This window comes from Coturnix japonica, chromosome 3 (genome assembly GCF_054131305.1).
Source record: "Coturnix japonica strain WE chromosome 3, WE-NBRP24, whole genome shotgun sequence".
In the NCBI taxonomy this organism is placed as follows: domain Eukaryota; kingdom Metazoa; phylum Chordata; class Aves; order Galliformes; family Phasianidae; genus Coturnix; species Coturnix japonica.
The window spans coordinates 32,074,599-32,097,192 of NC_140665.1; the positions used below are offsets into that span (position 1 = coordinate 32,074,599).

The following is a 22,594-nucleotide window of genomic DNA, read 5'->3' on the forward strand; positions in this document are numbered from 1 at the left end:
AAAAAGCAACCAAAGAAATCCCACACCTCCACACAACCGATAACTGGAAACTGCAAAGAGGTTTGTTTGTTTTTTAAACCAGTTAAGGCTAAGTACAGTAGATGAACTACAGAGCATCACAGCAGATTCTCACCAGCATGTTTCTCCCTCTACAACCAGCTATCTATTACAAGTCAGCAGAACACCTTGCTAACAAAGAACACCAAACAAACAACCAAGTCAATTTTAGACATGAAGGAGAGAGCATCCATGGGAATCTCACAGCTGTTTTACTCCAGAAAAATAGCCAAGGAAGAAGAGTCATGAACTCCAGGAAGTAATGTATTAAGTTGACCAATCATCCCACAGGGCAAGCATATCAATAAAAGTCAAAGGAAGCACAGAAGTTCACGAAGAGAAACTATTGAAATTCTTTCAAGGGAAGATGTAGATTCAGTAGTTTTGGGGATGCTTGCATGATTATGAGGCCAGGCATGCACAGGGGAAAAGAAAAAAACACTGGGAATTTTGAGAACAATAATATATCCTGTTTTTGAGAAGCCGGAATACAGCTTGGACAATTTGTATGTTACAAATCACAGCAGTAATCCACGTAACAACAAGAACAAAAGAGTCAATAGCTGTGCCTTAAAATTCAGCATGCCAAATTCTGTATTAGCTTGATCCAAATCAGACTTCTTAGTGGTCTGAAGAAAAAGAATTGCTTTATTTGTTTGCTGAATCCTCCTTGTCTCTGATACACAGGATCTCATTCTCTGCTCATTGCTAGATCAGGAGCCCAGACCCCCACAATGGCACAGCCACCTGCACTGATAACTGCTGGGCCCCTAATGCTCAGCTCTCCAAGCTGCTCTCTCCCACCAGACTCTGGAAATCAGCTCAGTGCAGACAGATGGGGAATAGAGACTACGGTGACAGCACACTTTTTGCTTTTCAAACAATCCAGTTCACGGCATTTGTGAATTTTTGCCCTGTGGCATTTCAGCAATGAATTTTTCAGAGAAGAACAGAAGCTGCAAGCTGCAGAGTCCCTGTTACACAACAGCTGCTTGCCCCAGGTGAGAAGGAACTCACCCGTGTGAGTGGAGTGTAAAGCAGAGCAGTGCCCTACTCACAAATGACCATTTTGATGCAGATGTATCAGAAACCCTGGAACTATCCACAGTATTATCCGATTTCCACTACAGATGTTTGATATCTGCCAACTCTCATGGATTTTCAGATGGAAGCAGAAAAGCATACACACAAAGTGCTTGGCCCAGTCCTATGTGTAGTTAAGTAATCAATACCACACCCCTCAAAAATGAGCTCAATAGTCTTTAAAAGGAGAGAAGAGAAATCCCTGAGGAATACTTGCAGGCAACATATGACGTAATTACTCATGAACCAAGGTATGGTTCATTACTGCAAGTTAATACTAAACAGTCACACTCATACAGGCATAATATAAACCCAGTGTTAGATTAAGCATCTCTTGGTAGACTGCTTTTCACACATTTAAGTTCAGGAACATGGTTTCCATCAACACAGTGGCAAATGTGTAAGAAAAAAAAGCTTCCAGTAGTTTAGTAAATCTATGCAAGCATAAGACTCCTATCCCTAGTTGATTTTCTACTTCCAAGAACAGAAACAAATTAAAGGTTTTGTTAAGTGATTCCCTGATTATCAGTTAGAATAAATCCCCATAAGTCACACCAGAGTAGACAGAACAAAATTCCTTGGAATAAATCATATCATCACCTGAAAGCACTTGCATGAGCTAGAAGGCCCAAATCCAGTGTCTTACTTTGATTTGAGACATTAGTTACTTGAAGTAAAAGCATTTAACGCTCTGTGTGATGCACACACGGCAGTCCATCACAGCATGCATGCTCCTTTACAGGTCAGCAGCATTTCAAGTGCTACAAAACCACATCTTGAACAAAGGTTAGTACCTGTGAACCATGAACCCTCACTCCTACTATTCCTAAAGTCATAATGGCCTGTGGACCACTCCAAAAAATAAACTGGTACACACTAATGGTTTTGAAACCTGGGACAACTCAGAAGCAGTGTGCAGCACACATTTCCCTGTGTGCTCTGTTCAAGTGCCACTGTGGTTTTCTTTTCATGCAAAAGCTCTTCCATGCATACTTCTAAGAAACATGGATAATATAGTTATAATAATATAATATATTAATAATATAATAATAGTGAACTGATATACAACCATCTCCATTTGGATTAAGTCACAAGCAGAACTGACAAAAACCAAACAAAACAATTAGAGCCTCTCAAACCCCAGTATGTATATCTACTATTTTACTTCTAGGACACACACAAACAAACAAATATATTTAGATTTTAACATTCTTGAGCTTTTCGAAACAGTCCAGCTGAAAAGCAGCCCAAAATTAAATGGCTGTTTTTCATCCCAACTGATCTGAGTTTAGCTGCAATTTTCACCACTTCATTGTGCTGGCATGGTCAGGTAGAAGCAAGAGAAGGAAAAGACCACTCATTTTTAGCAGTCCTGAGTTTACACTGGTCTGTTGTTGTACAGCCACTCAACTGTCTTTCACATTCATGCCTAGAAGCGGTTCAAAGCAGCCTGCTAACAATAGCATAAAAGTCACTCTTTCAGATCATTTATATCTACATACAGCTCTTCATTCTTTCCAACTCATTTGGGCAAGCTCTGTTTTCAGACATTAAAATAGTTCTGCATTTACTCAGACCAGAGTAAACCTTGGACATAAAGCTTTCTGAATTCTTCCAAGTGTGCACTCATAACATAAGGAAGACATGGGAGGGGAAGGATCATATTCATTCCAAACCTTTTTCATTTTCTTCCATCATTCACATAATGATTTGCTTTCTGCAAAGCAAATATTTTCAGCTTGCAAACAATCCAAGTACAGCCCTACATTACCAAACTACCAAGTCCTGTCTTAGCATGCTTCTAAAGTAGGGAAGAGGATTAAAGCATTAACAAGTTGAGTAAGAGGTCCTTAAACAACAGGTCCAGTCTGGGAAACAACCCAAGAAATATGCCTCAAGTAAGCAGCATTCCACAACTTCTTCCATGCCAAATCCTACATACAGGCACTCACATCACCACATTGCTGCAGCTGTTTGCAGAATACAGATTTGCTCACAAATAAGTGCTCACAAATACAGTGACTTTTTCTTTTTTAAGGACTGGAAGCTGTAATCAGACAAATCCGATGAGTAATCAGGGAGTGTGATAGAGATGCAGGACTTACAATTGGAATACACTGCTCAGTATAATACATTTGCCTCCAGAAGCATGCAACCACTAAAAACCAACTTGGAGCATTATTTCTGAATTACACACTATCTTAATATAGCAGCACCGATTACCCCACATGAGAAAGATCTCAAAACTGCTGCAATTAGAAATATAGGGAAAGACCCTTTAAAAGACTTTTTCTCTATTGTTTGCTTGCATTTACTCTCCATCCCCTCCATCCTTCAAGATTCAATTACTTTGGCCTGACACAAATTTTCTCTTTCATTCTCTGCTTTCTCTTCTGGTCTGGGCATCTATTGAATGTCAGCTTTAAAAAAAAAACCAACACCTATATACTAATCTCCTTCATGCTTGACATAGGTACTGCATGACCTCAAAACTGCAAGTCACACACTGGAATAGCCTCTTATGTAGCACTATTGAAGACAAATACATAAGCATAGTGTCCACAGTAATCATTAAGTGCAGGAAACATACTGAATCATTTCCTCTCATTTACATTTAACTGTAGCATGTTACTCAACTATTTCAGGCTTTTTAAAGCATGGCAGGTAGGTTCTTAAGACATATAAAGAAAGATCAAAGAGAACATCAGTCAGCAGTCTGAAAATGGAAGTCTCAAATGAGATCTAATAGAATCCTATAAAATACTGCATTTGAAAAGGAGAGAGAATGGATTTCAAGTGTCAGAGAAGTCACTTGAAGTTGCTTCCTGAGGCTCTGTCCCCTGGGAAGGGAGGGAGAACTTGCCAAAAGCTCCTCTATCAAACCAGACCCAAGCTCGATTCTCCATCACTCCACTGCACTATTTCACACAGAAGTATTTACAATAAGTGGTATTCATAAAGATGGTATAAGACTCTGAAAACATTCTACAGATTTTTCCAAAATAAAAAAAAAAAAAAGGAAAAAAAAAAAAGAAAAAGGAAATACTTCTTGCCAGTAGGCTTTGGCTTCACTTTGAACAGGAAAAGAGAATGATGGAAAGGAAATTCATGTTTTGGAGGAGCTGAACAATAGAAATGACTAATCACCACTAAAGAATGCTTGAAACCCAGCCCCAGACCTTGAAAAGCAGCAGAGGGAAAGGCTAGCCTTGAAGAGAATTTGTGCTTATGTACTGGCGGCAGTTCTCTCCCACCTCAGAACTTATTCCTTCAATGAAATCCTGAGTCAGGGACCAGAGCCGGCAGCGTGTTTTGTGGTAAGTCACGCTAATAGTTTTATGATAAAGCAGTTTTTCCACCTTTTAGAAGAGTCTGCTATTCAAGATCAAATCTTCCTGCAGAATGCATGTAAGCAGCAAAGGGCTTTATAAGGTTCCTGATAAAACTTCTAGCTAAGGCTAGAGAAACTGTACCATAACGCTTAGATAGTTTAGGAGAACCATACTTATAAGGCTTGTCTTAAATCCAAGCTCCTGCTTCATCCTGTTCAAACTAGAACTTCTATCTCAAGTGATTACATTGCCAATAACATGAAAGATTTTCACCACGGCAGCTCCCCACGTGTCTCAAGGCAGTTATTTCACACTAAAGAATGCAGAAAGTATTTACACAAACCAGCTCTCCACTCCATTATCAGAAACCCCACAGAAGCAACAAGGAAAGTAAAAAAAATAAATGGAAGTGCAAAGCAATGCACATGACTTGGCCAGCTATTTTAATAGCCAAAGTATTCCCTTGCCTACTATATTTTAGTCCTCCAGGTTCCCTCTACCTTAGAATAAACAACAACAAACCAACCAAAGAAAAAACCCACACAAACAAAATAAAACCTCTAAATTTCCACTTCTGGGGTTCTTCCAACAAGACTGAAGTTTATTTCCAATAGCTTCTGCCCAAAAGATGGCTTGAAACAACAGAATTCAAGATGTGAGACCTGACCCCTAGACATTTAAGAACCTGAAATAGACACTTGCAAATAAATTGCTTTAATCTCGTGACCAGTACCACATTTTGTTTGTAAATAATTGACTGAAAACATTATGCAGTGTACCAGGACTTAATCTGTCAGACAGATCCTCTGCCAGAACTCTGCTGATTAGAATGAGCATGGACAGCAGCGTTTCAGCTGCCCCAGCAGATTTTTCCTTCAGCTCTAGAAAACTAAAGACAAAACAACAACAACCCCTAAAACCCGGAAAAAGCCAGAGGAAAGGGCCAAGCCTTTGTGTCCATTTTCCAAAGGAGGCTGAGGTTCCAATGCATTTCCAAATTGCACACTGTGCTCATGTCATTCAGAAGCCAGCATGTACAGCCACATGTTGTAACTCCATCACAAACAAGCAGCTGACGGGCAGTTTGCTGACACTGCTCATCAGAAGCAGAGCAGACAACAGTAGAAAAAAAAGTCTCTAAGATAAATTCTGGAACAGTGCCATGAATAAAGCTGGTTGTATTCAGAAGAACCTGCACCATTAGGAGAAAACTGTTATTCCAAAACTCTTGTCACTTTTGCCCTCAGATCTCACAGAACGTTTTGCAAGAGCTACAAAAATCCCCCAGATTTAGAGTTAGCACCACAAAGGCTTTTCTGAATACCAACTTAGAGATAGACATAAGATTGGCTCTTTCCATTATCAAAGCAGCACATTCTCTGCTAGCACATGTAACACCATCAGGACAATCATCCAGACACCAAGTTGACCACAACTGGCCAGCAGCATATCCCTCCTGGTAAGGGTGATGGTGTCCTGGGCCTCACTGGAGAAGAGTTGTCAGCAAGACAAGGAAAGTGAACCTTCTCCTCTGCTCAGGTGAGACCACACCTGATGTTCTGTGACCAGGTCTGGGCTGCCCACTGCAAGAGAGACATGGACACACGAGACAGCCCAGTGAAGGGCCACATAGATGACAAAAAGACTAGAGTATTTCTAATGGGCAAGATAAGAGAGTTGGGACTGCTTCCTCTGGAGAAGGCTTGGAAGGTATCTCATCAATGTACAAAGATAGCTAAAGAGAGGGTGTAAAGAGGTCAAAGCCAGACTCTTTTCAGTGGTACCCAGTGACAGGACATGAAGCAATAGACACAAACTAGAATCCAGCAGGAGCCTTTACCCATGGAGATCTTCAAAAGCTTCTGGGACATGGTCCTAGCCAGCCTGCTCTGAGTGGCCCTGCTTGAGCTGGGGTTGGGGGAGTCCAGAGGTCCCCTCCAACCTCAGCCACTGAGGAACAGACTCTCTGGAAGGAGAAACAAACAGACTAAACAAGAACAACAGCCTAGAGAGAGGAGATAGCATGTGCTATAGTACAACCTCTATGTTTACTTTGTTGCAAGGAGAATATCAGTAACAATACAAGCAGCTATACAAAGTATAAAGTTTATATACAAATAATATAAAGTTAGTCACTACCTGGGAATCCCAGCAAGCCAGTGCCCTTCTTCCTGTCCCCAGCTACACTGTCTTCTGCTTGTTTTCTGGCTTTAAGACCTACACTCTTATAACCTACATGGCATTAACACAATCTGAAGACTCAGAACTACCTAGCACAACTAGTGAAAGCTGCTGGAGAATGAATATTGCCTCTGGCAAAGGTGTGAACTGCTTCTTCCATTCATCTTCATACATGAAGGCTTGCATCCTCCAAACATGGCAAAACTAGTTTGCTTAGATAATTCCCTCAGGGGCCACCTTTTAATCATCTGTATGATTCTGTGGAATTTAATCTAGATAGCCTTTATACAAAGTTATCTTTACATCTTAGTTTATATTGGTTTTTCCATACACACAGGCTTTCTATGTCAGCATCAGTCATTTTCCAAGTTATATTCATACACAAGGAAGAGTTAAAATGTAATTCTGTAAGGCTATATAGAACATCTGTCACATAACATCTTGGGCAAGATTCTGAATTCACAGTTTCCATGTTTATATTCCCTGTGGATTAAATGAATTCCCAAATAAAGGAGCTTGCAAGTCATGAGACATTCAATAGGTCACTTCTGGAAAGTATTTAAACTATTAAAACAGAAACACGTGGTCCTTTCTGCATGATGCTCTAAACTTTATTCATTGAGATGAAGGATACTTGCAGGGGCAGTGCAAAGAAAGGATGGGAAGAGGCAGGCATTTTTTGTAACATAGGGATGGAGTATCACAGAATCACAGAATGACCCGGGTTGGAAGGGACCTCAAGGATCATGTAGTTCCAACCCCCCTGCCTGGCAGGGCCACCAAACATACGCCTTTACTAGATCAGGTTGCCCAGGGCCCCGTCCAACCTGGTCTTGAACACTTCCAAGGACGGGGCATCCACAACCTCCCTGGGCAGCCTGTTCCAGGACCTAACCACTCTCCTAGTAAAGAACTTTCCCCTAACATCCAACCTAAATCTTCCCTCTTTTAACTTAAAACCATTTCCCCTAGTCCTGCTATTATCAGCCCTTTCGAAGAGTTTACTCCCCTCCTGGGAGTAAGTTCCCTTCAGGTACTGAAAGGCTGCAATGAGGTCAATATTAATATTAATATAATCAATAATTATTAAAATATACCTGTCAGTCAAATGACATTCAGGTTGACTAAATACTACGCAAGAAGTTAAACTGAGTGTTCTTGAATCAGCTAGAGGGTACTTGGAAAAGCAAACATACCTAGGGGTACAAAAATTACAAGTAATCATTTCAGTAGATCTGGCCAACCTATCTAGCAAGTTTGAAGATTGTTTAATAAAAAACAAACCCGTATAAGGGTATCTAATATGGAAGCATATTCTTAAAGGAACTGAAGTATATAGTAAAACTAGCAGTTTTGCTAACTTTTCAAATGTGTCATTGAAAGTAGTCATGCTTGTATTAAACAGCTAAAAATGAACCAATTCCAGCTTATTTTCAGTGTTATTTCATATGCTTCTGTTATGCTTTAGAATAGTTTAACAGAGCAATCAAGGCCTCTTCGTCCAAGAGCACCAGAAACTGAAGAAGTGCGAAAAAAGAGACAAAAAAAGTCATCACAAGAAATGTCTTCACAGAATAACCGAACCCTTACACCAGAGCTTTTCCCAAGGTTTTCCCATACCCCAGAAAGACAGAACTCTGCAAGGCCTGGTTAATGCAGAAGCCGAGGCCAATGTGATTCTAGAGAGCTCTTGCCTAATTTGGAGGTGGCTCCAGGTCTTTGCTCAAACACAGAGTGGTCCCTGCTCAAAGCTCACAGTTTCTGGATGCCAAGAGGTTTGCCTTTCAGCCAACTCTGTGCTGTTGACACCTCAACAAACCAACCCAACAGCTCTCCTGGAAAGTCAACAGAGGCTGGAGGTGTTCGAAGCCTCTCAAGGTCACCCTTCAGAAGTACTCAGCCGTATCTGCAGAAGCTCACCAACAACACAACTACAGGAATGGATAATAAATGCAGGAAAGGCATTTACAGACACCACAATAATGCCACGTTCTGAACCTTAGAACTGCACAAAGACCTGCACAGTTAATGCGGTGAGATGACTGAGCACTTTTCTCAGCACTTAGAAAAGTAAAGAACTTAAGAATTAACAACAGATAAGTGCCAGCTTAACAAACACAACGGCCATTAGTGACAGATTCCATGGAAACTCCTCCATCAGGTGTCACAGAGCTCACTCACACTGAATGTTCTTACAACATTCTTATGTAATGCTAATATCAAATTAATAGGCAAGTATTCTTTCCTGGTGTAATTACAGCTCAGAGTTTTTCCAATCAATTACGTGTTGATACCCTGAATTAAGCCAAAGCATCCCATTCATGACTCAAAATATTCATTAAAAAAAAGCTTATAACTGTAACCAGTAGGGGTCATTTCAGTGTAAAAAATTGCAGTGAAAGAAGGCTAGAGACAGGAAAGAGAGTAAATACATCAGTTTCTATTCACACGGTTCTGTAAGTCACCTCCATTTCCCCCTGCCTGAACTAGAGTAGCCGGCATAAGGCTTTCACTACCAATAGACAGTATTAGAAGGAAACAGTCTCTGTTCTGTTAGCAGATAAATGAAAACCATCGCTCAGTGCTACTGATTCATCAGGTATACAAGCCCAGTCCATTTCATGAGTGTTGGTAAACTGCCCAACAGTTTCAGTCACACCAATTAAAAACACAGAGCTAATCAACTTTATTTCAGAGACCAGAGGCAACACATTAAGTCCTGGTTTTTGTTTTTTTTCCTTGCTGCCAGCCCTGATACACAGTACATGCTGTAAGAAACAATGAATTTGCTTTTGCTGCTTAGAATGAGGCAGTTTCCTGATAATTCCCTAATAGGTATTCCAGTACTATTTATTAGGCTGACAGTTCAGCTCAGTTGCTTTTCATTTACGAGAATGAAAATTAAATAGATAGCTTATCTCCCCAACTATTCCTATAGGGACAGCTGGAACTAGTTTCTAACCACAACACTAATTGAAATGCAGTCTTGCCAACAAATACTTCATACTATTTTCAACAGTAGATGGGACGTGTTACGAGTTGAACTACAGCAACGTACAGATTGCATCACTTCAGAGGAATGAAATACTCCTAAACTGCCAGAGACATCCATACTCCGATACAGTAAGGGAGCTAGAACACTGAGATGTTTAAAGACTGGAGACTTTCAGATCTTTTAACCAAGAGGGCAGCAGTTCAAGCCAAGCAGTTACTTAAACAACATGCAAAACCAAAAATCCATTCAAAAGTACTTCAAAAGACCTACCTATCTATTTAAAAACAACTTTTCCAATACAAGCTAAAGAGAGAGACTGCAGCAATAGACGTATTTAACCTTATGGGTTCAACAAAGGTGTTCAAAGCAGTTCAAAAGCATTTTTAATTCTTTAACAGGGTTTTCAACCCTGCAGCTGCTTCTATTGCAAGCAACAACACACAGGACACCCTGGCTTGCTGTGGTCTACAGTTCACCTCTAAGCGAGACGAATGGAGCTGCAAATAAAAACCTCTGCCAGAAGCAAGGTCAGCTGCCCACCAAGAAAGATCGTTTTTAGCTGTCTCAAAACAGTGTATCATTTTAAAGGCCAGGTTTTGGACACTGTCTGCGACAGCTTTCTGGACTTTCTACTGCCCTCTACCCGTCAAGAGCAGCAAGCCCCGTTCTTATTTTCCAGAATTGTCGAAGCTCACACTCAAAGTCTCACATACATTTCTACATAATCCAAACTACTGCTTATTTGTAAGCTCTATACAGCGCCATGTTTTCCCTCAGCCTGGGGGAAAAGCAAGTTGGAGGGACACAGCAAGACAAGAGAGGCTGAAACGCTTCTCTTTAGCCTTGTGGGAAATGATAAATGAAAGAACTCTTAAGAGATCCTGATAGATTGAACACTTGAAGAGGAGCTGCGAGCAGATCTTTCGCACTTCACACTAGTTCATCACTTCATAAGCAGCAGGCACACAGCTGGAGCGGCTGCGAGTTGCCCTGCCATGAGGCTCGCTCCTGATGTGCAAAACACAGACATGCCTTATCGTACAGCGAGCGTGTGTGGGCAGACAGGCGGGCAGATATTAAATGACAGGAACAGGAAGGAAAAACTTTACAACAGATGATCAGCCTTTGTGTTTCCTTAAGAAGAAGGAATCCGGAACAGACATCATGTGTGCTATGTTGACCTCCCCTGATCTCAGGCTGGCGAGCTGTCCCCGGGTCCTCTCCTATCAAGGAATTCTAAAGGGGTACCAACAGCTGGCTGGCTTGACACAAACTACTAACAAGCCAGCGAGCTACTAAACAGAAAACGAAATTGGAGCAGCCTGACGTTACTGCAAGCTACCAAAACTAAAGGTGAAACTTTCAAATACTCTCCCCCCTAAGCGGAACGGCTCGGAAGACGCTCTCGCAGTAAACCGGGGCGGGTAGAACACGGCAAATCACAACAGCACGCGAAGCGGCGCGGGCAGCTCCGCACACCGCCCCGCTGCAGCCCGCCGGTCCGGCTGCGTTACCGCGCCTGGGAAACGCGCTGGGGGCACCGGCCGAGGGGGCAGGGAGCGACCGAGGCATCTTCTCGCCGCGGGGCTGGGGGCGTTTGTCCCGTCCCGAGCCGGCGGCACGACTCCGCGCTGCCGCACGGCGTTGAGGTTACGGGGCTCCGCACCTGGGACGGGAGCCGGAGGGGGGGGAAAGGAAGGTAAAAAGGGAGAGAACGCGGCGCTCGGAGGGCAGGGTCCGGCCGCCCCTCACCTTCACAGACGCCCACTTCGTACTCGGTGATGGAGTCGCCGTTGAGCGGCGGGCGGATGACACAGCGCAGCCCCCGGTCGCAGGCGCCGTGCAGCCCGTAGACGCCCCCGCAGCTCTCGTTGCGCTGCCGGGCGCACATGGAGCAGCAGCCGCAGATGCCCAGCACGACGCTGCCGGGGCAGCTCTTGGGCTCCTCGCACTTGGACTCGTCGCAGGGCAGGCAGACGAGCGCCCGCGTCCCCGGCTGGCCGAGCAGCAACGCCAGCAGCAGCAGCCACCCCGCCGCCGCCAGGTGCCAGCCGCCGCCACCTCCGCCGCCGTCTCCGCCCGGCCGCCTCCTCCCCGCCGAGACCGCTGCCAGGTACATCCCGGCCGCCGCCGCCGCCCGGCCCGAGCCGGGGGGGAGCCGCGCCGGAGCACCCCGAGCGCGCCGCGAAAAGCCGCCGAGCGGCGGCTCCTTCCCGCCGCCCCCGCCTCCGGCCCCCCGAGGAAAGTTTCCTCTCTCGGCGGCGGCCGCTCCAGCCAAACTTCTGCTCCGGGCGGCGGCGGCTCCGCCCGCTGTCCCTTCGCGGGAAGCGGCGTCCGTCGGTCCGCGCGTTCCTCGCCCGCCGGCCCCGTCCACGCCGGAGGAGCGGCGATCGCGCGCGAGCGGCTGCGAGCCCCTGGGTGCGGCGGCGCCTGTGCCCCGCTCGCAGCCCGAGTCCCGACTCGCCTCCTCCTGCGGCTCGCCCCGCTCCGAGTGCGTCCTCCGCCCTTCCCCCATTGGGCGGCGATCGCCCTCGCCCCGCCCCGCCCGTCCTCTCGCGCCTTCACATTGGCCGCCGCCTCGGCCGGCTCCGCCCGCTCCTCCCACCGCCCCAGATGCCGGGGAGAGACGCAGCCGAGGCGAGGAGCGGCCTGGGCCCCACGGCGGCCGCCGCCTCCCCCTCGCCCCTCCCCTCCCCCGCCCGGAGCTCCGGGCGCGGAGCGGAGTGAGGCGAGCGCGCCAGGGTCCAGGCGGGGGCCGGCGGCGGCCGGGGGGGGAAACGCGCGCTAACGAGGGACGACGGGGCACAGTGGGCGCAGCCACGGTGGGGGAGCAGCGAGAGCTTCCTTCTATTCCTCCCGGGGCACCGGGACGGGCAGCGCCACCTCACCCGAATGGCCCCTACACGGCGGAGGGCAGCGCCTCCCGCCCCGTCCCGTGCCCGGATTCCGGCCCGCTCCGTCTGCGCTTCGCTCGCGGGCGGCGGGAGCGGCTCACACTGCTGGACCGGCCGCTCCTCCCGACCGCTACACAACCGCGCGGGCACAGCCGGCTCCGTTCTGCGCGGCTCCGGGCCCTGAGAGCTGCGTTTGTGGCGGCGCTGCCGCGTTGGGCCCGGCCGAGGGTCCGGGGCTCGGCGCTGCCCGCCCGCGATGAGGCGGTTCGGCCCCGAAGGGCCGGCAGGAGGCAGCGCGCCCAGCGCTCTGCTGTGCCGCGGGTCGAGGCTGAGGAGCATCCCGAGGGGCTGCAGTGCGAGCCGTGGTGCCTACAGGCTAAAAGCCGGCTTGCAGAGCCTCGGGAGATGCCTTGCCCAAAAGCAGGCTCAGCAGCAGCGCACGAGGAGGAGTGTCATCTGTCTTGCTTTACTTTTATTCGCTGGGTGCCGAGAAGGCTGTGGGATTCATTTATTCCGCTATCAGAATCTGTGTACGATGATGTGGAGATTTAGAGAATGAAGTAATTTGCTCAGCAGGTGGGATTATGTCAGCTGTGCAACGCTGAGCCTGGAAAGTCTTCAGTTGTGCACACTGGTGCCAATGATGTGGAGAATTTAAGGGGAGAGGGTCTGGAAACTTAATATAGGTTAGTATTAAGAAGGGTGCCAAGGTATGGATGGTTTCTCTAGTTCCAAATGCTCATCCGCTTTCTCAGAAGAGCCAGCTCTGATGTCAACTGGTGACCTGCTTTGGGAGGGTAGTGTAACAGGCAGGTAACAGAAGAAGCACTAAGATGAAGCTCTGTCAGCAATGGTGCATCCTTTTGCTGTATAAAAAGCACTGTGATTGACTGACATATTCTAGTCCACTTGCATCAAAGTTCCCTGCTGCCAGCATGGGCCCATTACTGAGGGAAATAGCAGGGCAACATGATGCTGGAAAATAAAGCATTTCCTATGTTTGTTCCTATTGTATTAAAAACAATGTTTTCTTTTTATCAGTAGTTGTCCATGCCCTGATCAATTCAGAATTTAAACTAAGTTGTAAAAGTTTGCTTTTCCAGAGCTACAAATGTTTTAATTAGCCCCAGTAGCTTGCAAGGCACTTGTCTTGGTCTGTGCTTTTTAGTACATCATTACTGTGATGAAACACTATCAATACAGCATACACTGCATGGATTAGGGCCATTTAGCTGCCATACCTCATGAAGTAATGGACAATGAGAAGCAGCCATCTACTGGGCAGCAGTATTTGAGCTGCTTTATATTTTTGAACAGGTTTGGGAAGTAAATGATAAGCTGATCTCATAAAGGTACTGTGTTTTGGTAGAAACAACACACGCATTTGACAACAAACAAAGCGTGGTACGTCGCCGTGTTCTGGAAAGTATTTAGTTAGGAGAGCTCTGAAGGTCGTATTACACAAGTACTCAGACTGAAGGTTATGGCAGGCTGGTAGTGGTGTATCAATGGCTGTATCAGTGCACTGAGCAAGAAGCTTTGTAAAATGCTCACAGATTTTCACAGTTGCCTCAAAAATCCCTTCCGCAGCCTCAGCCCACTGGCGTCAGTCTCCCAAAGCACCTGCAGGGGTCAGAATACTTTTAGTTCACCAGAAGTTTCCACCAACAACACAAAACCCAACCAATTCTAAACAACGCTGTGATTTTGATGAGAACAGTTTGTAAAAACATAGAGTTTCCTATGATCCGGAAACGCTGCCTTTTGCTCATGCCTCTTACTGACGAGGCGTATGATGGGGTGTTACCTTTTGCACGTAGCTTTGCCAAGATGGGTTTTACATTGAGGCACGCAGTTCTTGTGGATGTAGTTTTAAAGCGCTATTCGCAAATCTGAGATCGCGCAGACAGGAGTTTTAAAAGCGATTTCGGTGTGAGAAACAATGCTGCACGATACGGTATGTGATGAAAGACTTCAATTCAACGTGCTTTGCTGATCAAAAGATGCAAAGTGATCTAATTACAGTGCATTACAAACTTCACGTTGAAAAAGGAGCTGGTCTGTGCAAAATACGTACGTATTTTTGCAGGACTGGCGAACACAGCCAGCATGGAAATCCCAGACGTTGGATTGCATTCACAGGAGGCTCAATATTTCCCAGACATGCCAGCCCTATGAGTCTTGTGCTGCACTGATGTGCGGTGTACTCAAGGCACAAAGAATTCATTGGACCTAATGTGTCTTTGCATGTGTGGGAACAAAGAAGCATTAGAAGCAATACAAAAACAGATGAAGAGGAAAGCTAGAGACGGCTTAGATAAGAATGTTGGAGGGCCCTGAGAAAAAGAGCGAATTTTTGAGCCGAGTGCCAACAGAGAGAGGCTTCAGCTGTGAGCAGGATTAGCACCCTGCGTCACAGGCTGCTTACACAGTAATAGCTTCATGGGAGGGAGCAAAACACAAATATTTATGCAATAAGGACCAGAATTTAGGGTTCCCGTACCCTCACGCCTTGTCCTTTACGTGTGAGTCATAAACAACTCTTACTTACACTTGTATTTCCCTTTTATGGCCCCCTAAATAATTCATTGCACAGTGGCGTGGGTTCAACAGGAAAGGTAGAGAGGGCTCTTGCCCCAAATCTGAGGAGAATCCACAGGGGCAACGGAAATCCTTGGAAGTCAGCAAATCCAGTATTTGATGACTTTGCAGGGCAAGTGAATTTCCCTGCTTCCTCCAGCAAGAAGCAGTGATGGACCCTTACAAGAAAATTCACTTGATTTACTGCCTTTTGTTTTACTATGAAGTCTACTGATGCAGATTGCTTCTCAACAAGTAGATGGAGGTACTGAAGTGAAATGCAGCTCTTAATTTTCCCTAGAAACAGTTTAGTAAATACCACAAAATACAGCTGTGAGAGGAAGAGAAACATTCTGATAAACAGACTGTAGCAGCTGCATCTTCCTGGGCTTATTTTTCTGCAGTGCTAGCATTACAACCACTTCTAGGCTGGATGAAGTAGAAGAACTAACAGGACTGGAGTTACAGCTTGGTCACTGTAGAACAAAACCGGGCAATGAGAAACGATTACCCCGTCCAGTATTTCCACAGCTCTGTACTATTTGCTCCTCTACAGCTGAATATCTCTGTGTGCAAAATAGGCGCATGTATATATCCCATCAGGTATTCTCTGTTTTCTTCAATCCTATAAACCTTTCCTCTCAGTAGAATTCCTAGCTTGGAATAACGCAGTAGTTTAACATTTAAGACCAGAATTGTTTGTAGCTTTCTCCTAATGCACCTTGGGCTGCTCATATGGAACATACAAGTTAAAGGACCTGCTTTTTCAATAGAATCAGAGCAATTGCATAAGCAATCTTGACATAAAATTGCATTACTAATTTACTTCTGCATGCTCTTAAACAGATAGTAGCTATAAATTAATAAAACTGATTAATAAATAACCAATAAATTAACGTGACCGGCCATTTACATATGCAGCTCTTCACATTTCACTTGGAATACTGAAAGCATTGCAAATTCAAGCTAAGGGTTTTTTTTTGTATATAGGCACTTCACAATATTTATCTCAGAAATTACAAGGTTAAACAACTGGGGAGTCAATATCTGTTTAAGGCTATCTACCAGGAGGCTATCAGGAGAAAAAACTGCTGCATATAGAAATCCAATTTTGTATTTAAATTGATCGTCCTCAAGGTCATGTGGGTTTTAGCTTCTTTAGCATGAAGAAAATCTTTTTAACAAGAAAATACAGTCAGTAAAGATGGAAGATTCGCTGTCAGTTTACAAAAGAAAAGTAGAAGTATTTAAAATGAGTGTGTCAATCTAGCAAATATATGCATTTTTATTACAGAAAACCTGGCCACCAGAAAAGTAGGTGGATTAGATCAGCATCGACATTCATTTTCACAGCGTTGCATACTGACAAGATTTTAAATGTTATAATATAAAACTGAAAATACTGCTTATTTCACTGCAATCTTCTGTGTATCAATAACTACAGTGCTAAATCAAGTAGGATGAGGGACGCAGTAGATGTGATCTAAAAGCACTGTAACTAATTCTCCAGCTCTGTAAGTCCAAAGGAAGTTATCTTTGGAGTGCGAGGCAAGGAGCTTCTTTTTCTCAAATATGGTTTTGAACTCCTGAAGGAAAAGCACGAGAAAGAAGGTAAAGTTAGCAGGACTAAGCTGTTGGGCAGCTGCTTATCAAGCCAAGTCAGGCCTCAGTTGCAATACTCTTTATTTCTGCTCAAATTCATCAAAACTTGACTGAGCTTCAAACTCTTAAAAGTTTGACTGAGCCTCAGTAACCAATTCTTACAAGGACAAAAAAGCTTGTCCTTTGTTTTGCGTGAATCAAATGCTAAAAGGAAGAATGTGTAATCACGAGTGAAGAGCAGCCTTAAGCAGAGGCTACATAAATTGATTTTTAAAGGGATAATTTTAAAATGATATTTAATAACACAATTAATGGAAGCCTCACTTTTCTTTTTCTAAGAGAATTACGGTGCTCTCAGGAAATGTCTTAAAATATCTATAAAATGTCTAAAAATACATGCTTTTTGTGCTAGAGAAATTTTACTTCATCAGTACATTCATATGTGTGGGACTCTTTGGCTGTTGCTTATGAATAGTAACATGAAAAATGGAAATAAAAAAAAAAACAACAAAACCCACCACCAACACAGCTCCCAAGACCACAGGCAGTATTTACATGGGTACACACAACAAGAACATACACAAAAGAGAGGAGGTTGTCAATACTGGACATTAGGGTAGTCAGGCACTGGAATGCACTGCCCAGGGAGGTGGTGGAGTCACCGACCATGGGAGTGTTCAAGAAACATTTGGATGTTGTGTTGAGGGATATGATTTAGCTGGGAAGTATTGGTAATGGTTGGACTGGATGATCTTCTAGGTCTTTTCCAACCTTGATAATTCTGTGATTCTGTGATACTGTTGGCTGTAGAAGTGGGGATGCCTGAGCTAGCCTGACCCAATGGGCATGCCCCTTTCAGACATCTCTGCTCTTGCAATATGGTTAATCTGCAACCCAGACAAAGTATCAGCTGCTAATTGGGAGGTGCTGTATGGCAAGGGGGCTATATAAAGCTCTGTGAGTTTCCTGACAGTATTTGCTATAAATTTCTGGGCAGTGTTTCATATTCTGTCTGTATTCTGACTGTCTGAACTCATGGAAGGCAGGGTAAGATGATCTCAACCTGGTTGTTTAGTATTTAACAGATCATGACTATTTTTGATGTCTTTATTAAAGCTGGATAGACCTTTCATTCCAAGAAATCATAGCATATTTCCAGTGTTATTTCTAACACTTTCTAGATTTTAATGCTGATAAATGTAACTGGCCATAAAACAACCAATCTCTACTGATTTGCTTCCATTTGTGTCTCTAATCACCTTCTCAGTTTCTTCAGATGATGTGGCTTAGCAAAAATGTGTAGGGCAAAGTCAAATGCTCTTCTGGATATTACAACTTCATGTATACCAAATTACAAAGTTTGGTTTCAGATATATACCAAGTATGTAGAGGAAATCAGATTTGGATGGTGTGTCCATCCTTGTAAAGTAACAGTGCTTTTGAGAATAAAGCAGAGAGGTTTTCCCAATGTGAAACAGTATTTCTGTATCATAGAATCATAGAACCACAATGTTGGAAAGGACCTATAAGATCATCTAGTCCAACCGTCCTCCCTTTACCATACCTACAGGAAACCCCTAAACCATGTCTCCTAGCTCCCTATCCAGGCACTTCTTGAACACTGCCAGGGATGGCGACTCCACCACCTCCCTGGGAAGGCTATTCCAGTGCCTGTAAATTGTATGAGCTTAATTTCTCTTCATGGATAGAAAATAAAGAGTCTAACTGTTCAGCTTCTTTTGGTTAGAACTACACGCAGCTTGGATACCATTTGCAAAGCCCATATGTCTAAAGCTACTGCAGTATGTTTACAGAAAAAGATTAGTACAAATCAGCATTTATAATTGTTGTTTCAACATGTTTGTTTTAAAAACTTCTTTGGACAAAAATAGATTACAGATATTTTTTTTTTTCAGGACTAACTAAGCCCCATTCCTTCCGTGCTTGTTTTCTGTTATGATTTCCCTGTTTCTGCTGTGATAATAGTTGACCTTCCATAGCTGATTTCAGCATATTAAAAGAACTATTCAATAACATCTGTCATTTTTCTTCTGTTTATCAGAAATTTGGTGGTTTGTCTTCTGAACTGCTCACTAGACAGAAAGATTTTGCCCGTTCGGAGTTCACATAGGCTTCAACAAATGTTAGTGCACTCAGCCTACACCAGAAGACGTTCAACATCATGCAAGATCACATTGCCTTTCAGTATGCAAGAAGACCTATTCAGTAGATTTGAATGGATGTTGTTTTAAGCCCAGTGTTTTGAGCAGCCTTTATATTTTAAAGTATGAATTTGGAATCACAATTTTAGGGAGTAAGGGGGTTTACATAAAGAGGCAGGAATGTAAGATGACTTGTGTATGAAAAAGGTAGCAGTACACTTAGGAAGAGAACACAGCATCTCCTGCCTCTCGATACATTTCTGATTAACAAACTTAGTATTTCATATATAAATATATAGGAAAACTGTGGTACAAGGAAGCAAGGCCCGAATAGCAGAGAATCCACAGCAGTAAGAAGGGCAGGGAGGAAGATGATTTGGTTAGCGTGGCTCAGTAGAGAAGAACTGGGCAGGAAAATGTAGGTATGTGGAATAGCCTTCTACCATTGGTAGGATCTTTCAAGATACTAGCAGTTTCCTAGACATTTTAAGCTTTCTCACTTCCTAGCAATAAAACATTACTTTATCAGTATTGTTCTCCCAGTCCTTCACTCTTAGCTAATCAGCTCTCACAAGCCAATCTTTAATTACTACCCAAAACAATGCTATTGGGCTCCTTGTTTTATGGCAGCAAACTTTTTTTGAGCTTTCTTTCTTAGTAAGGAGAAATTCTTTCTTATAAAGAGAAAGACTCACTGCTGTACTTTGTCTGCTTACTACTTTGCAGCAATGCAGACTAGCAGTAAAATGTTAGTTTTCACTAGCCAGTTGATGATTTTTTTATTGCTAGATTTGCAAATAGCAAGCAGATAACTCCTGGGAATGTGGTACAGACTGTGTACAGCCTTTTCACAGTGTATCTCAGCTAGAACCTATCATAGGAAAGTGTAGCACTGTCATCATCCTGACTTGAGTCTTATAAATGCTTTTCCATGCATTCAGCTAGATCTCTTGATGAGACTGAGATTAGACTGCTGCTCCAGTCATGCTGTCCTCCTACTCCATATAGTACATTTTAGAAGGGTAAAACTATTGTTGTCAATATTTCCTCAGATGTTGTCTGAGGAAAATGAACAGGTGAGCAGGAGGAGGACAATAGTTCACAGTCCCTCTGACAGACTTGAAAGAGACTGAAAACAACTGTGGGCAAGATGTAACCAAAGCCAAGTTGTTTCTGCTCCTTCTGAATCAGTTTTTATACTCAGCATCAAACAAGAGCAAAAGCACCTTATGCCACTTTCTTTGGTCATCCAATATAGGATTCAGTAGATCAAGCTGCCAGTGAACTACTTCATTAATATTTTTCTGCTCTCCTAATTTAGAGCATTTTCTTTTTCTTTCATACCATAAAGCAAGTTCTTTGATTAAGCTGAAGTCCTAAAATTGTAATCATAGCAGTTCTCAAATTAATGAGGTGTTTTGTAGAAAACCAGTCAAAAAAAAACCAAATTTATTTCTTGAATTTCTTTATCTTCATTCTCAATACAGCGATTCTGAGACAATTAAAGGTTTGTGCTGTTTTTGTTTAAATATATATATATATATATATATCAGTTCTGTAACTGAAGCTAAAAAATTGAGTTACACAGTATTTCATGTCCAATTGGCTGTTAAAAAGATTTTAATAATATTTATGATTATTTCAATTTGTTGTAAGAAAGGAAGGCCTCCATAGTCAAAGCTGTGTTTACTGTGTTGTTTTTGAACCAGGAAATACCTCATTTGGAAAATCTAAAGAGATAGAATTGAGAATTTAAGAGAAATAAAGGTGTGTTAATTCCCTTTTTATCTTCACCCTATCTACGGGGCAGGTAATAGAATCTATGTTTCTATGATTCTGTAATAAATAATTGTGGTACTTCATAACGTTTATACTACTGTTGACCACAGAAACTGAAAAGAAATAGAAATCCCACCTTTAAGCTTCCACCTGTTTAGCTTCCTTTTATGTAACTTCAGTTGTGGCCAGGCACGTTTCTAATGTACAGTGTCAACTGACCAACACATCTGCTTTCCAAACACTGGAAATTATATTTTTCCCTTAGTTTTGCAGAGATTTTCTGTTTTAGCTGAGATTATTGTAACTGTCATTATAGCCAGTGACCTACAGAGCTAGCAGCCTGAATCATTATAGCTTCTGCAGAAGAGCCAGCACCTCTGGGCAAGAGCTACCACAGACTGGGATTTCTATGAGATGAAGGCAGTGGTCGATGCATAGACATAGAGCTCAGTGGGAAAGGAAAATGAGTGGCATGTAAATGAAAAATTTATCTGGCGGCTCTGACTGTGGTTTGACTGTGATGGGTGATTTTAACACCAGCTCATGGGTGATCAGCTTTAATGTATATTCTTAGGGTTTGGATTGAGCAATCAATTCAAGATCTGCAGTGGTGTTTAATCACTTGCCCTTCAGGTATTAACTTTAAATCCCCACTACACACACAGGCATGTGACAGAAATGGTTGCTGTAATGTTTTGCTCTTTGCAGAAGAGTTATGCAACTCTTTGATTTGACAGAAAATTCTCTAGTGAGTTGTTAATAGTTATCATTAGCAAATACATCATTAGTCCTTTCCTAATTCTATCTAATCAGCAAGAGAGAGTTTTTTTAGCAGCTCTTCTATATTGGAGGTTTTGGTTTTGTCATAAAAGGAAATGAGGTACCTGGGAATTTTAGCAGCTAGAAGTAGTGAAAGCTGGTATTTTTCCTCTTACTGTAGGAAATAATGTCTCCAACTTTCTGGGGTATTAGGAAAGTCCTCTTGGTTTGTTTTGCTTTTCTTTGTATTAATGGATAAGCCAGGGCAGATTTGTCACTGATATCTCTGGGTTCAGCAGAGATCTCTGGCTGAGTAGAGAAATATACAACAAAGAGAAAATGTGTTACTGAAGGAGAGAACTCAAAGTAATTTATTTATTTATTCCCCTCTTTTTAGAAAAAAAGGCAAAAAATAAATAAATAACTAAAATTATCAAAAGAAATACTCCTTGGACATTTAGCGTTCTTTCTGTATCAATTAATTTTTCCACATTTCCATGAATAATTCATGTAGACGCCTTAGTTTATATTCCATGCTTTGTCTTCTTGCTACTTCAATGCAATTCTTAATAAGTGAGATTTAAAGCTTAAGTTTAAATGAGACAAAAAGGGGTCTTGGTTTAACTATGGATTTATAATGAACGTATTTTTAATAAAAAAAAAATCCACATTTGTCTCGCTCAAAGGCTCACCTTTTTCTAGTCACAGAAGCAATGTGAGAGACTCTATTGCTTACCTTCATTATACATCTAATTGATCTCAGTTTTTATACATCTTACTAATTTAGCCAGACTGTAGCCATGACAATATTGATAACACTTGTAGAATAAACAGGACACAAAACTGTTTACCTAAGAAGAGCCATCATTTAGAATATTACCAGGATATTTGCAATTCTTAGATGCAGATTAAGCTCTATATACTAATATAATCTCCTGTACTAAAAGCAATTGATCTTGTAATTGTTGTTATTAAGAAATACTTGTTGTTCAGAATTCTTTTGACTTCGTATAGGACTGAAGAAGCTCCGTAGGATCCTTCTTTCCCTTGCTATACCATGGATGTGGCTGGTTGTCGGTCTACTTGATCTACCAGGTCTCACGGGTAGAAAGAGCAGAGCTGTGGTCAGAGCTGCTACTTTACTACATGACCATGGGCCTATTGTTTCGG

The 22,594-nt window shown here is 42.9% G+C and overlaps 1 protein-coding gene across 5 annotated transcripts in view; it reads right to left on the minus strand.

The window, feature by feature from the left end:
• CRIM1 (cysteine rich transmembrane BMP regulator 1) overlaps positions 1–12,166 on the minus strand; it is a 160,694-nt gene extending 148,528 nt beyond the window's left edge. For 3 of the 5 annotated variants that reach the window (XM_085543280.1, XM_015857694.3, XM_015857693.3), the window contains exon 1: positions 11,401–12,164. In XM_085543280.1, the coding sequence (XP_085399406.1) occupies positions 11,401–12,163 (763 nt within the window). In that variant the 5' untranslated portion in view covers position 12,164. Of the gene's footprint in view, positions 1–11,400 lie in introns of all 5 variants that reach the window. The other 2 variants (XR_014944706.1, XM_085543281.1) reach the window with 2 other exon arrangements.
• Positions 12,167–22,594: the final 10,428 nt, after the last annotated feature.